Here is a 15,108-nt window from a genome sequence, read left to right as displayed (position 1 = left end):
AGGGTAGCACTAAACAGCCAGTAGAGTAGACTTCTGGCACAAAGAGCCAAAGGAAGCAAAAGATGTACATGGAACATCACAAGGCCATGCCTATTTTCCAGTACTTTCAGTTACAGGAGGCAGAAGAATTAGATTTATCAGAAGATAGACAAAGATCCTAAAGGATTTGTAAAAATGAAAGCCAGATTCCTCATAACTCACCTATTTTATAGAATAGGACTTCAGGCTGAGTTAGAATTGAATTTCAGACCCAACTGACAATTAACTGTGTCACTTAATCTTTCTTTATCTTATATAAATCAATGAATGTCTACTTAACAAGAGAGACTAAAGAATAATACAATGCCTTATGTAAAGACATTTTATAAAATAATCAAGTTCACTTGAACCCACAGGCAGAGGTTGCAGTGAGCCAAGATCATGCCATGCACTCCAGCCTGGGCGACAGAGCGAGACCCCCATCTCAAAAAATATATATAATAATAATTTAAGTGAGCCAGGCGCAGTGGCTCACACTGTAATCCCAGCACTTAGGGAGGCTGAGGCAGAGAATCGCTTGAACCCAGAAGGCAGAGGCTGCAGAGTGCCAAGACTGCACCAGTGTACTCCAGTCTGGGCAAGAGAAAGACTGTCTTAAAAAAAAAAAAAAAACAAAAAAAAAGATTGAGTGTTTAATTCTAATTTTTTATTGAATGCTCCCTTTGTGTTCAAAATAGGAACAAAAGAATGATTACATAAAACAGGAAGTCTAGGAACAAAATCTGTGTTAAGTAGCCTAAAGAATAACATAGTAGGCCCGACACGGTGCATCCTGCCTGTAATCCTAGCACTCTGGGAGGCTGAGGCAGGCAGATCACCTGAGTTTGAGCCCAGCCTGACCAAGATGGTGAAACCCTGTCTCCACCAAAAATACAAAGATTAGCCAGGCATGGTGGCACAAGCCTGTAGTCCCAGCTACTCTGGGAGGTGGAAGCACAAGGATCGCCTGAACCTGGGAGGCGGAGGCTGTAGTGAGCTGAGATCCCGCCACTGCACTCCAGCCTGGGAGACAGAGTAAGACACCATCTCAGTAAAAAGAATAACATAATAAAGGTAGAACAGCCATTTCCTAACTTGTTTTATGGCAATGTTGACATGTTCCAAAATGAATGGTATTTTTGAGCACTATAAATCCATTATTAGACTGCTCTAAATGAGTCTCTAAGCAGATATCAAAGAACCTAACTGGGATATGAGGACCAAGGATCTCTCACTTTGACTTTTCAACTACATAGTAAAATGATCAGTAATGTAATCGGAGTAGAAGAAAAATGATTAACACTATTTTACATGTTTACCTAGCACGTTTAAGAAAAATCCCAACTTAAATCTCAAGAAATCAAATATCCTTTAGATTTAGGCACACAAATTACACCTAGAAAATTTTCTCTTCAGTAGGAAGTCACTATGAAAACCTAAGCCAGGCAGTTTCCATGAATAGAAAAATTACTCTTCAAATCAGGCACCAAAGGTTTCCCAGCCTACAAAAGGAATAAGATGAGACGCTATGAATATACAGCCTTCATCCCAGCTACTAAAGACCTCTTCTGGGCAGCCTACACTCTGGCCACAGATTAATGTACATAAGTACCACGAATAAATCAAGATAGCCCAACAGCAATTCTGAGTAGTCCTTGTGTACAAAACACTGGCAAAACAAGTCAGGGTACAGTAAGTGACAACAATCAGCAGAAATAAAAGACCCTACAACTCACTCTTTTGAAGAGAAACTAGGATTGGATCTCAACTACTTCCTTTATCTGTTACTACTCCTTAAGATAAAATTATGGTTGGATGAAATTTTAACTCTCAGTTTTTGTCCTAATCAACTTCAATATAGCAGTCATAGCCTGTCATTTCCAACCAACAATCCCTTTATATCATTAATTATGTAATACTTTTTTTCCAGGGGGAAGGTGTGCATCGCAAGGGAGACCTGGCCTCACTGTCACCCAGGCAGGAGTGCAGTGGCACCCTCATGGCTCACTCCAGCCTCCTGGGCTCAAGCCATCCTCTTACTACCTCAGCCTCCCCAGTAGCTAGGACCACAGGCACGCAGCAGCAGCACACCCAGCTAGTTTTTATTTATTTTTATTTTTTTGTAGAGATGAGCATTTCACATATGTTGCCCAAGCCAGTCTTGAACTCCTGGGCTCAAACGATCCACACCCTTCTCAGCCTCTCAAAATGCTGGGGTTACTGGCATGAGCCACCACACCCAGCTTATAATACAATTTATACTCAAATCATCCGTTTTTCTTCTAAACCTATTCTCCCTTCTCCAACTTATAATGCTATTTGCTGATGGTACAACTATATTCCCCACCATTCAAATCCTTAGAAGGGTCTTTGAAAATTCCCCTTTGTCCTGTACATCTGACTTAATTGCTAATTTGTACTCATCCTACTTCCATAATAATGTGTACCTTTCCCTTCTTCCCCAACTATCTCCCTCACTGTCTCTCAACCAGACCTCTGTAATAACTTTGTAACCAATTTCTTTGTGGATGGTCTCTATATTGCTGCTAAATTAATCCGTTGGAAACACAGGTCTTATCTCATTGCCTTGAATAAAAACCGTCAGTGGTTCTCCATGACTAATGTCATACTCAGTCATGGCCCTGTGGGAGATGATTCAATCTACTTTTCTAGCCTTTCCTTCTTTTGCCTTCACTAAGGTTATGCCTAATCCAACAAAAAAATTTCTTTCAGCCTGGAACAGTGGCTCATGCCTGTAATCCGAGCACTTTGTGAGGCCAAGATGGGTGGGTCAAGAGATGAACACCATCCTGGCCAACATGGTGAAAATTAGCCAGACGTGGTGCTATGCACCTGTAGTCTCAGCTATTCGGGAGGCTGAAGCAGGAGGATCGCCTGAACCCCGGAGGTAAAGGTTGCATTGAGCCGAGATTGCACCACTGCACCACTCCAGCCTGGGCGACAGAGCCAGAGTCTCCATCTCAAAAAAATAATTTCTTTCCCTCGGCTATGCTTTTGCTTTTCCCACTGTTCCTGCCTGAACATCTTTTTTTCCCCACATGATACCGGAAGTTTCACAAAGGCAAGAACATTGTCTGCTTTGCTCCCCATTATACTCATGCTGCCCAAAACACTGTTTGACATATTTGTTGAATAAATAAAATTCCTCTACTCTTGCAACCCAGCTCAAATGCAATTCCTGCCACTATCCAATCAAAAATCAGCAGTCTTACTAAATAAAACTCCCCAATTACTTAATGGGGTGGTGTGGGGGGGGTGGAGAATTCAATAGCATTTTGTACCAATCTTAAGGTACTTAATATTCCTATGCAGGCCAGGCGTGGTGGCTCACGCCTATAATCCCAGCACTGAGGCCGAGGTGGGTGGATCACGAGGTCAGGAGATCAACTGACCCCAGCACTGGCCAACATGGTGCAACCCCGTCTCTACTAAAAATACAAAAATTAGGTAGATGTGGTAGTGCGTGCCTGTGATCCCAGCTACTCGGGAGGCTGAGGCAGGAGAATCCCTTGAACCCAGGAGGCGGAAGCTGCAGTGAGCCAAGACTGCGCCATTGCACTCCAGCCTGGGCAACAGAGCAAGACTCCATTTAAAAAAAAAAAAACCAACAAAAAAAGAAAATTCCTATCCTATACATGGCACATACCCTACCATAAATGACCCTGTGTGGTATATTCATAAGTTATCTAACGCAATGACCTGCACACAGTCTAAGCATACATAGATATACTTTGCTACTGTTACTCATTCATTCACTTACTCAGTATTTAAAGAGCTTGCCATGTGGCAAGGACCGTTCTTAGCACTGGGGTACGGAAATGTAAAAAATGAAGTCTTGCCTCTGTGAAAAGGGGCAAAGACTACTAGAAACAAATGAACTAGATAATTTCTGATGGTTAAAAATAATGAGAGGGGCCGGGCATGGTGGCTCAAGCCTGTAATTCAAGCACTTTGGGTGGCTGAGGCGGGTGGATCACCTAAGGTCAGCAGTTTGAGACTAGCCTGGCCAACATGGTGAAACCCCATCTCTATTAAAAATACAAAAAAACTGCAGGGCGTGGTAGGGAGTGCCTATAGTCCCAGCTACTTGGGAGGCTGAGGCAGGAGAATCGCTTGAACCCGGGAGGCAGAGGTTGCAGTGAGCCAAGTCATACCACTGCACTCCAGCCTGGATAACAGAGTGAGACTCCATCTCAAAAACAAAAATAATAATGACGATTACATTTTAATGTTATAAAACCGGAGGTTTTTTTCTGACATATATCTGTACTTTCTATTTTTTAAACAACAAACATAGATCATTCTTTTTAAAATAAATCTTTTAATTTTTTAAAATAAGATCAAAATAAGAAAGCCAAAAGCTAGGAACAAAATAGCTAAATTATGAAGGAGAGAAATGTAGGTTTCCTTTATTGTCCTAGATTTTCCTCTGATAAAAACTACTTACAAAGTATTAAGTCCATGTATTGGCATTAATAACACTCTCCGGACAAAACGAGCTTTCAAGAAAATAGTGAAGAAAAAGCAGGCCTAACAATGTGTCTAACCTAGCTCTTAGGCAACCTCATTCTTAACATTATGCTACATTTTGCATACTGAAATAAGAACATAGGTTCATAGGCCGGGTATGGTGGCTTATGCCTGGGCCAAAGCAGGCAGATTACTTGAGGTCAGGAGTTCAAGACCTGCCTGACCAACAAAGAGAAACCCCGTCTCTACTAAAAATACAAAAAAATAGTCAGATGCGCTGGCGCACGCCTATAATCCCAGCTATTGGGGAGAAAGTGAGACAGGAGAATCACTTGAACCCAGGAGACAGAGGTTACAGTGAGCCGAGATCACGCCACTGCCCTTCAGCCTAGGCAACAAAGCAAGACTCCATCTCAAAAAAAAAAATACATAACCAAGCAGCATCCTACTATAATAAGTCCAAGATTAGGTAAGGATTATACTGAAACATAACAGAGTTATGGAATATGTAATCAACCAATACTTTTAAAAGAAATTAGTAGCATGATAGCTAAAGGGGATAAGTTGTATTTATATTTACATGGCTTGCCTGGGAAGCTCAACAAAAAAGAACTATGTTCTAAAGGACAGGCATGGTGGCTTATACCTGTCATCTCAGCACTTTGGAAGGCAGAGGCAGGAGGATCTCTTGAGCCCAGGAGCTCCAGGACATGCCTGGGCAACAGAGGGAGACCCAGTCTCTAAAATACATATATACATACATACATATACATATATACATACATATACATATATGTATACACACACACACTTTTTTTTTTTAGGAGAATGTGGCCTTGGCCACGTGCAGTGGTTCACACCTATAATCCCAGTACTTTGGGAAGCCAAGGCAGGTGGATCACCTGAGGTAAGGAGTTCGAGACCAGCATTGCCAACAGGGCAAAACCCTGTCTCTACTAAAAATACAAAAATTAGCTGGGCATGGCGGCATGTGCCTGTAGTCCCAGCTACATGGGAGGCTGAGGCAGGAGAAACACTTGAACCCAGGAGGCAGAAGTTGCAGTGAGCCAAGATCGTGCCACTGCACTCCAGCCTGGGCGACACACTGAGACTCCATCTCAAAAAAAAAAAAAAGAGAGTGAGAGAGAGAGAGAATGTGGCCTCACTATGTTGCCCAGGCTGATCTTCAACTCCTGGCCTCAGGCAAGCCTCCCCGCCTGCCTCCCTAAATGCTGAGATTACAGGCGTGAGCCATCCCACCCAGCCACAACAATCTTTTTATTTTTATTTTATTTTTATTTTTTATCACCTGGGTGCAGGTGGGCTAATGCCAAAAAGGTCATTAGCCCACAACAATCTTTTTTAAAAAAATTAACCAGGCATAGTGACACACGCCTGTGGTCCCTGCTACTTGGGAGGCTAAGATAGGAGGATCTCTTGAGCTAGAGCCCAGGAGGTGGAGGCTGCAATAAGCCATGATCATGCCACTACACTCCAGCATGGGCAAAAGAGCAGGAACTTGTCTCAGGAAGAATTATGTTCTCTATAGTATCAGTCTTGGCAGTTGCTAAAATATAAGAAGAAACTTCTTAATATATTAAACATAAACAGAGCAATATCTAAAGGATAATTTTAAAATACTGCTTTACTTCATCAACAAAACTATGTTTGTCCTAAAAATACCAGAGGACAGAGTGTCTAACTGAAGTCCAACTTTATACATGAAACCTCTTCAGAATTAGCTGGGTGTGGTGGTACATGCCTGCAATCCCAGCTACTCAGGAAGCTGAGGCAGGAGAATCACTTGAACCTGGGAGGTGGAGGTTGCAGTGCACCAAGATCACACGCCTGGACAATAAAAGTGAGACTCCATCTTAAAAAATTAAAAAAAAAAATCTGTTCAGACCTTTTCAGTGGGAATGTACACTTTCTGGAAAGCAATTTGGCCATATGACATAAAATACATTTTTGACCCAGAAATACCAACTCTGGAACGCATCCTTAGGAAATGCAGATCAAATTGAGTACAAGAGGAAAACACAGGAAATCACTCAAATGTCCAATGAGGGAATTACCGAATATGTTATGGTATAGCCATAAGATATACCACAATGGAATAAACTATGATGACATGAAAAATGGTTTTAGATAGAAAAATGCATACACTGTAACAATTAAAAGGAAACAAACCAGAAAATGAAGCATTATAAGTAATATTATCTCAGAACTTTTTCTTTTATTTCTTTTCTTTTTTTTTAATAAGACGGGGTTTCACCATGTTGGCCAGGCTGGTCTTGAACTCCTGACCTCAGGTGTTCCACCCACCTGGGCCTCCAGAAGTGCTGAGATTACAGGCATGAGCCACCGCACCTGGCTCAGAACTTTTTAAAAGACATTGGGATATACATATTTTAAAAAGATAAAAGAAAATGCTTCTAATGACAGTAGTTAATCTTGGGTAGTAGGAATAAGTGGCTTCTTCTACTTTACACTATTATTTTCACATCTCTAATAATGAGCCTGTATTGTTTTGATAATAAAAAAGAATTTCAGCAAAAAATCTTTTAATATTAAGTAACTTTTTTATAGGTTCAATGTATTTTGTATCCATGTTCAGTAATCACCCACTTACTATATCTTTGAAAAACTTAAAAAATCCAGTAAGTTGTGAAATCTCTTCTAAGACAGTCATTTCGAATGCATTATTGCACTCTAACAGCTTCTTAATGAGAACATTTGGCTCTCAAGATTCTTGGTCTGCAAGGAAAAAAATAGTAACTGGAGAGAGGATGAAGGGTAAAGAAATTTATGGAATGTAGAGATGTTCCTATGTAAGATGTCTCATTTTCTACAACTTGGAATCTACACTTGAAGACCACCTTATTGGAAGACTAGCTTCTCCAGTAAAGTTTCATATATGTAAAACATCTAGACTTGAACCAAAGCCCATTTTCTTTAAAAATGGTTTTTGCCATTCTTACTCCAAAGTAATTAAATAAGCAATATGATCAAACACAAAATTATATTATTTCTGCCTTTTTTTTTTTTAGACAGATTTTTACTCCATTACCCAGGATGGAATGCAGTGGTATGATTTCAGCTCACCACAACCTTCGCCTCCCAGGTTCCAGGGATTTTCCTGCCTCAGCCTCCCGAGTAATACCAGGCTAATTTTTGTGGTAGAGATGGGGTTTCACCATGTTGGTTAGGCTGGTCTCAAACTCCTTACCTCATGATCCACCTACTTCGGCCTCCCAAAGTGCTGAGATTACAAGCATGAGCCATCGCACCCGGCCCTCTGCTTTTTAAAAATATTAAAGGTAGTTCAACAACTCAATAACGCCTGTTAGGCAGTTATTTAAATATCCAAACATAATATTCCACTCTTACCTTCCATAGATTATCATTCTTTCTCCTAGTTCATTTTCATATATATAGGCAGTCCTCAAATGTTACTCAATATACTTAAGATGCCTGGATTTAAAATGCTCTCCAGGAGAATATTAAATACAAAAAAGATGTTTAATGGATTAAGATCTCCCAATTCACAGTTCTATGATTTAGCCAAGAGGTAGGAAAAGTAGACAGTACACTGGCCCTGGATTCTAATTCTATCTCTGCTACTATTAGCTTTTTTGCCTTAGGAATTCAGTTTAACCTTGCTGGATCTGCTAGCCACATCTAAAAAATGGGGGTAAAATTAGACTACTTAATTTCTACAAACTCTCTAAAAAATAATTCTAGGTTCATAATTCTACAGGCTTCCCAAATATCTTCTTTTCCTAATTCTCAGCAGTAATAAACCTTTCCCTGAATTAACCTTTCAGGTATCAACAATGTGTGAAAGTGTGGAAAATTTTTATACTTCCATTTAAAAAATACATAATGTCCATAAGATTTATTCTGTTATTTTTGTAAATCCTATTAGATTTTTTAAATAACTATACTGTAACATATCTAAGAGCCCCAGTTAAAAATAAAGATTACTCAACATATATTACACTTACAGGCACATGACTTATTGTGCAATAACTGCCAGACAGTTAGCAATGAAAATACTTCATTCCCTGACACTAACCAGAAAACTCAAGACTAGGGGAGTTTCTTTTTTATAATGTATAAAACAAAAGAGAAAATTGTATATTAAATGTCTCTACATAAAATTAGAAAAAATGAAGTATCATTTCAGTTTTTAAATCCTAAGGAAAAGCATTTAAGTCTGAGCATTCTGTAACTAAGCCGCATTATCTTTTAGAATTGCACCAAACCTTACACATAATAGTAATTCAACTTCACAAACCTTTTGAGTAAGTTAATAGATTAGTTAGAAGATTTAATAGATGTCATTTAACTTATTCAAAAGGTTTGTGAAGTTGAATTACTATTATATCTTCCTTAATGCTTAAGGCACATGTAATGACATTTCAATGTTTAAAAAAGTTGATTTTTACAAAAAGAAAAATGGCTTCACCTGAAGCTTTTCATACCTAAGTTGCTTCTTAAATCTGAATAAATGGTCAACTTCCTAGAGTGACACATAGTACTCAATACATCTTTATTTCTGATTCTATAAAGCAACATTTCACATACAATATAAATAAGTACAGCTGATGTTTTAAAAGGCTAAACTTACTATTTTAGACACAATGTTTCTACCTAAAAATCTGTAAAATCATCTTTAAACACCAACTTTCATTTTAATTACTACACCCTTAATATATTCTACAACAATCAAGGGTTAGGTTCGTCTTGAGGTTTTAAAAAAAAAAAGTATGGCCAGGCACAGTGGCTCATGCCTGTAATCCCAGCACTTTGGGAGGCCAAGGCAGGTGTATTATGAGGTCAAGAGTTAGGGACCAGCCTGGCCAACATGGTGAAACCCCATCTCTACTAAATATATGCAAAAATTAGCCGGGCATAGTGGGGGCGCCTGCAGTCCCACCTACTCCGGAATCTGAGGCAGGAGAGTTGCTTGAACCCAAGAGGTGGAGGTTGCGGCGAGCTGAGATCATGCCACTGCAATACAGCCTGGGCAACAGAGCAATACTCTGCCTCAAAAAAAAAAAAAGGTATGAAATTTACTGAGGTCCTCTTTTCAGCATCTTAAAAGCCACAGCCAATTATGCCTAGATTTTTTTTTAATTAGTATTACTTTTAATTGACAACATAATTGTGTGTGTCTGTGTGTGTGTGTGTGTGTGTGTGTGTGTGTGTATATTTTTTTTTTGAGAAAGAGTTTTGCTCTTGTTGCCCATGCTGGAGTGCAATGGCACGTCTCTGCTCACAGTAACCTCCACCTCCTGAGTGCAAGCGATTCTCCTGCCTCAGCTTCCCAAGTAGCTGGGATTAAAGGCATATGCCACCACACCCAGCTAATTTTGCATTTTTATAGAGATGGGGCTTCGCCATGTTGGCCAGGCTGATCTAAAACTCCTAACCTCAGGTGATCCACCCACCTCGGTCTCCCAAAGTGCTGAGATTACTGGCACGAGCCACCATGCCTGGCATCATAATTGTATGTATTTATGGAGTTCAAGGAGATGTTCTGATATATGTTTACAGTGTGGAATAACTAAATCAAGCTAATTAACACGTCCATTACATCATTTTTTGGTGACTTATTTTTCTTAACAGATGCTACTCACACCACTACAATTTTTTTCTTTCTTTCTTTTTTTTTTTTAATTGAGACGGAGTTTAGCTGTTGTTACCCAGACTGGAGTGCAATGGCGCGATCTTGGCTCACCACAGCCTCCTCCTTCTGGGTTCAAGCAATTCTCCTGCCTCAGCCCCCTGAGTAGCTGGGACTACAGGCACGCACCGCCATGCCCAGCTAATTTTTGTATTTTTAGTAGAGACAGGGTTTCACCTTGTTAACCAGGATGGTCTCGATCTCTTGACCTCGTGATCCACCTGCCTCGGCCTCCCAAAGTGTTGGGATTATAGGTGTGAGCCACCGCCCAGGCCTACAATTTTAAAAAGAATAGTCTAATGATAAGATAATAGGGGGCCTGGAGCAGTGGCTCACACCAGTAATCCCAACACTTTGGGAGACCAAGGTGGGCAGACCACTTGAGACCAGGAGTTCGAGACCAGCCTGGACAACATAGTGAAACCCCGTCTCTACTAAAAATATAAAATTAACTGGGCGTGGTGGCGGGCACCTGTAGTCCCAAATACTCGGGAGGCTGAGGCACCAGAATAGCTTGAACCCAGGAGGCAGTGGTCGCAGAGAGCCAAGACCACGCCACTGCACTCCAGTCTCGGCAACAAATCAGGACTCTGTCTCAAAAAAGAAAAAAAAAGATAATGGTGGAGCCACTGGTTCACTTTGAGTTCAACAGCTTTGCAGAAGTTTTGTTGTTGTTAAGTATAATGATCTAATGGGGGGGCAGGGGGAAACGCCTGATGTGATGACTTTCCACAATTCATAAATCCACTACTGCAGCCCACATTTGGATAGATTCAGTGATTCAAAGTGAAAAATGATTCCAGCTGAGTCCCTTCTCAATATTTTTCAAGCCATTGTTCCTGCATCAAATGGGTACACCCAATTACAAATAATAACAACAGTTACCATTTACCTGTCCCCTTCTGTGGGCAGGTATGAGTGCTAGTCACTTAACATCTTTCATGTCATTTAATCCCTAAAGCAACTCTAAGAAACATATCATTACCTCCATTTAACAGATGGGAAAGTAAGGACTCAAAGAGGTTATAATAAGGCTGCTAAGTGGCAGAGCCAGACTGCAAGTCCATGGTTGTCTGACTTCAAAGGTTATGCTCATTAAGCTACACTGTCTACTGAAAACAGAAGAAAATCAGCAAGAAGTTTCTCAAAGATTTGCTCAACTTTTTAGATTTCCCATACATAACTTAACCTCAATAACAATGTTATCAAAGGAACAAGATTTAGAAGATGACTCCAATTCTCATCTTAAGGGGATGAGAAAATTTACAGTTAACTGAGCACAACTTCACTCAAGCTTATGCCTCATCTTTTCCATATTAAGTAAAAGTTCTAGACAGTTGTGATGGCTCAAGCTTATAATCCCAGAACACTGGGAGGCCAAGGCATGAAGACTGCTTGAGGACAGCAGCTCAAAACCAGCCCTGGCAACATAGCAAGAGCCCATCTCTATAAAAAACATTTAAAATAAATATATAGGCCAGGCGCGGTGGCTCATGCCTGTAATCCCAGCACTTTGGGAGGCTGAGATGGGTGGATCACCTGAGGTCAGGAGTTCGAGACCAGCCTGGCCAACATGGTGACACCCCATCTCTATTTTTAAAATAATAATAATAAAATAAATAAATAGCCAGCCATGGTGGTGGCACGTGCCTGTAGTTCCAGCTACTTGGGAGGCTGAGGCAGGGAGGACCACATGAACCCAGGAGTTGGAGGCTGCAGTGAACTATGACTACACCACTGCACTCCCATCGGAGCGAAAGCACAAGACCCTGTCTTCAAAAAAAGAAAAGAAAAAAATTCTAATATAAATATGTAACCCAAAGTTCACTTTTCCTCATTAACTTTAGTGGTATTAGGCCAGGCACGGTGGCTCATGCCTGTAATCCCAGCACTTTGGGAGGTGGAAGCAGGAGGACTGCTTGAGCCCAGGAGTTCAAGGCTGGCCTGGGCAACATAGGAAGATCTCATCTCTACCAGGGGAAAAAAAAATTTAGTTGTATTAGATACACTTTCCACTCTCCTATTCCTGTGGAAAGATAATCATTCCAAGTGCAAAAAAAATCATATTACAATAGGTGGCTCACGCCTGTAATCTCAGCACTTTGGGAGGCGGAGGCAGGCTGATCACATGAGATCAGGAGTTCGAGATCAGTCTGAGGAACACAGCAAAAACCCATCTCTACTAAAAGTACATAAATTAGCCGGGTGTGGTGGAAGGTGTCTGTAATCTCTGTAATCTCAGCTATACAGGAGGCTGAGGCAGAAAAACAGCTTGAACCTGGGAGGTGGAGGTTGCAGTGAGCTGAGATCTTGCCACTGCACTCCAGCCTGGGCGACGAAGTGTGACTCCATTTCGAGAAAAAAAAATTAAAAATAATAATACAAAAGGAGTCAAACAACAAGCAGGTAAATTTTCCTTATACACATCACTCTTCAAAGGACATTGGGGGTTTCTGCTAATCTCTTTTTCTTCAAGACTTACTCATTCCTGTTGCTTTATTATTGCAAGGACTAAGAATCACAAGTTATCTATTTTCTTAAACATGAAAGCTGTGCTTGAATCATTCTTGCGTAACCTAACCAGTCGGACAGCTAGTCTGTTAAGGATTTCAACAGTCATCAAAAAGGTGTACGAACTGCTGCCACCTCTCTTTACAAAAGTTATAAAACTCCCCTGGCGCGAATGAGCCCCTATCAGCTAAAACTGAGTCACAGCCACTCTGGGCTCTAAAGATGGAGGAGAAATCTTTCACTCCTAATTATTTCTCAATCAACCAAACAGGAATTATCTTTCTACTTAATCACTGCTGAATAAACACCACATTCTATATAAGTCCTCAGTGCAATTTTCCTTCCAGACACCCATTCCCTGCGCCTGCTAAGCTATGTTCCTGCCCAGTACCTTCCTTTCTCTTCAAGAGAACACCACCATCGAAAGACTTGCAACCCCCGCTTTCGCAGGGTAGTTAACTTTATGCTCACTGCAGATCCATCTTTTTTCCCCCGTATAGCACAATATGTGACATTTGGCTAACAAGATCCATTTTAACTACTTACTTAAGACAATTAACTCTCAGCTTAATAAATAATATGTATTGTGGGCTAGCTGGAGCTCAACAATCAGCTCGGTCTCCGTGCCTGGGAGACGGGTGAAAACAAATAATTAGATGGGGCGAGCTGCCCACAGAATTCAGGAAGGCACCCACACTGGTCTCCCGCTTTCACAATGGGGCTATTGGTCCAAAGTGGCAACTTAAAAGAGATTCTTAATTCTTAGGCTTTCTCATAGGGCTGACGGACTTGCCAAATCCCACCCTTTGGGAAAGTGACAGACTGGACTTAACTCTTTGGCTGCCGCTACTGGGCTAACCCAAAGGAAACCCCAACAGCTTTAAAAAAGTGACGAACCCAATTTAACCCTTTCCGAGTCCCCGCGGCGTTGAGGACACAGCCCTTGGAAAATGTCTACATAGACTTAACCCTTCCGCTGCCGATCTCAGTGCTACACCCCACGCAGCCAACACGCGGGAAATTCCAAATCCTGGCTCTCGGGAGGTGACAGGCCCAGCTTCGCACGCCCCCCGCCATCAGTCCCATCGCTCCGAAGAGAGCTCCAACTCAGGCCTCCGGGAGGCGCCGGGCCGGTCTCCCGGTTGCGAAGCCCGGGGTGAGTGAGTGGGCAGGCGCTCACCGCGATGACATTGACGAAGGTGGTCTTGCCGGAGTACTGCAGACCCACGAGCGTCAGCTCCATCTCCTCCTTCCAGAAGAGCGAACGGAACCAGTCCAGCAGACGAGAGATGAGCGCCAGCATGATGGCGGCCGGGAGCGAGGACGGACGGGAGGACGGACGAGCGGTGGCGTCAACGAATTCCACACGAGCGGGCCTCCGCCCGGACCCCCACAACGGCTCCTCGGGGCCACGGCACGACACGGACGGACACCGGCGGGCTGCAGCTGCCAGAGCCAGGAAGCCGAGCGGGTCATATGACTCGCCCCCCACGCCCGTCCCGGCGCTGCCGTCGGCGCTCACGGCAAGAGCGGCGCGGCCTGTCTGTCCAGGCCCGCCCGCCGCTCGCGGCGCCACCTGGTGGTCACGCCCCGCAGCACAGCGTACCCGCGAGCTGCCTTGCAGCTTTCTCTCTGTTCATTCATTGCTGGTTCATTCGTCATTCATCCACTTATTCATTCGTTCATTCATTTTTTTCTATAATAGTTTACTAACAACCTACTCTGTAGGAATACTTCAAGACTTTGGAAAAGTCAGCGTGAAATAAAAATTCCTGTCCTACATTTTTGGTAATAGCAAAAGATGGTGTTAACTTAAAAATCATACAGTTTATAAATTTAGAAAGGAGAGCTTTATTCTTAAGAAGCAGAATATAACCTTCAGGCGGGAAGCACAGCTTCAGGAAAAAAAAAAAAAAGTAAGCACTTTGAGAGAGGGAAGGGTGCAACAAGAATTTATGTTGAAAAGTTGGCCAAGTAAACATATTTAACTTATGGAAGGAGCTATAAATATGTATGAAGATGATCGTAACACACATATAGTGAACAAATGTGTATGTTACATATGACCTGTGTTCATTTAGGGGTGGTGACTTAACATTTAAATGTATTATAATCAGGCAGGGTGCAACTCCTGATCTCAGGTGATCCGCCTGCCTCGGCCTCCCAAAGTGCCTGTAATTCCAGCACTTTGGGAGGCTGAGGCAGGCAGATCAGGTCAGGAATTCGAGCCCAGCCTGGCCAACATGGTGAAGCCCCATCTCTACTAAAAATGCAAAATTAGAGCATGGTGGCATGCACCTGTATCCCAGCTACTCGGGAAGCTAAGGTAGGAGAATCATGTGAACCCAGGAAGCAAGGTTGCAGTGAGCCAAGATGGCACCACTGCACTCCAACCT

The 15,108-nt window shown here is 42.1% G+C and overlaps 1 protein-coding gene across 1 annotated transcript in view; it reads right to left on the bottom strand.

Moving 5' to 3' along the window:
* Positions 1-14,190, bottom strand: part of ARL8B (ARF like GTPase 8B) — a 49,856-nt gene extending 35,666 nt beyond the window's left edge. The window contains 3 exon segments of the mRNA XM_002758588.6: positions 13,893-14,072; positions 14,074-14,103; positions 14,105-14,190. Of these exon segments, the coding sequence (XP_002758634.2) occupies positions 13,893-14,072; positions 14,074-14,103; positions 14,105-14,188 (294 nt within the window). The 5' untranslated portion in view covers positions 14,189-14,190.
* Between the last annotated feature and the right edge of the window lie 918 nt (positions 14,191-15,108).

This window comes from Callithrix jacchus, chromosome 15 (assembly GCF_049354715.1).
Source record: "Callithrix jacchus isolate 240 chromosome 15, calJac240_pri, whole genome shotgun sequence".
NCBI lineage: Eukaryota > Metazoa > Chordata > Mammalia > Primates > Cebidae > Callithrix > Callithrix jacchus.
Note: the sequence above shows the minus strand (reverse complement) of the source record. Positions and strands in the feature narration are given on the sequence as shown.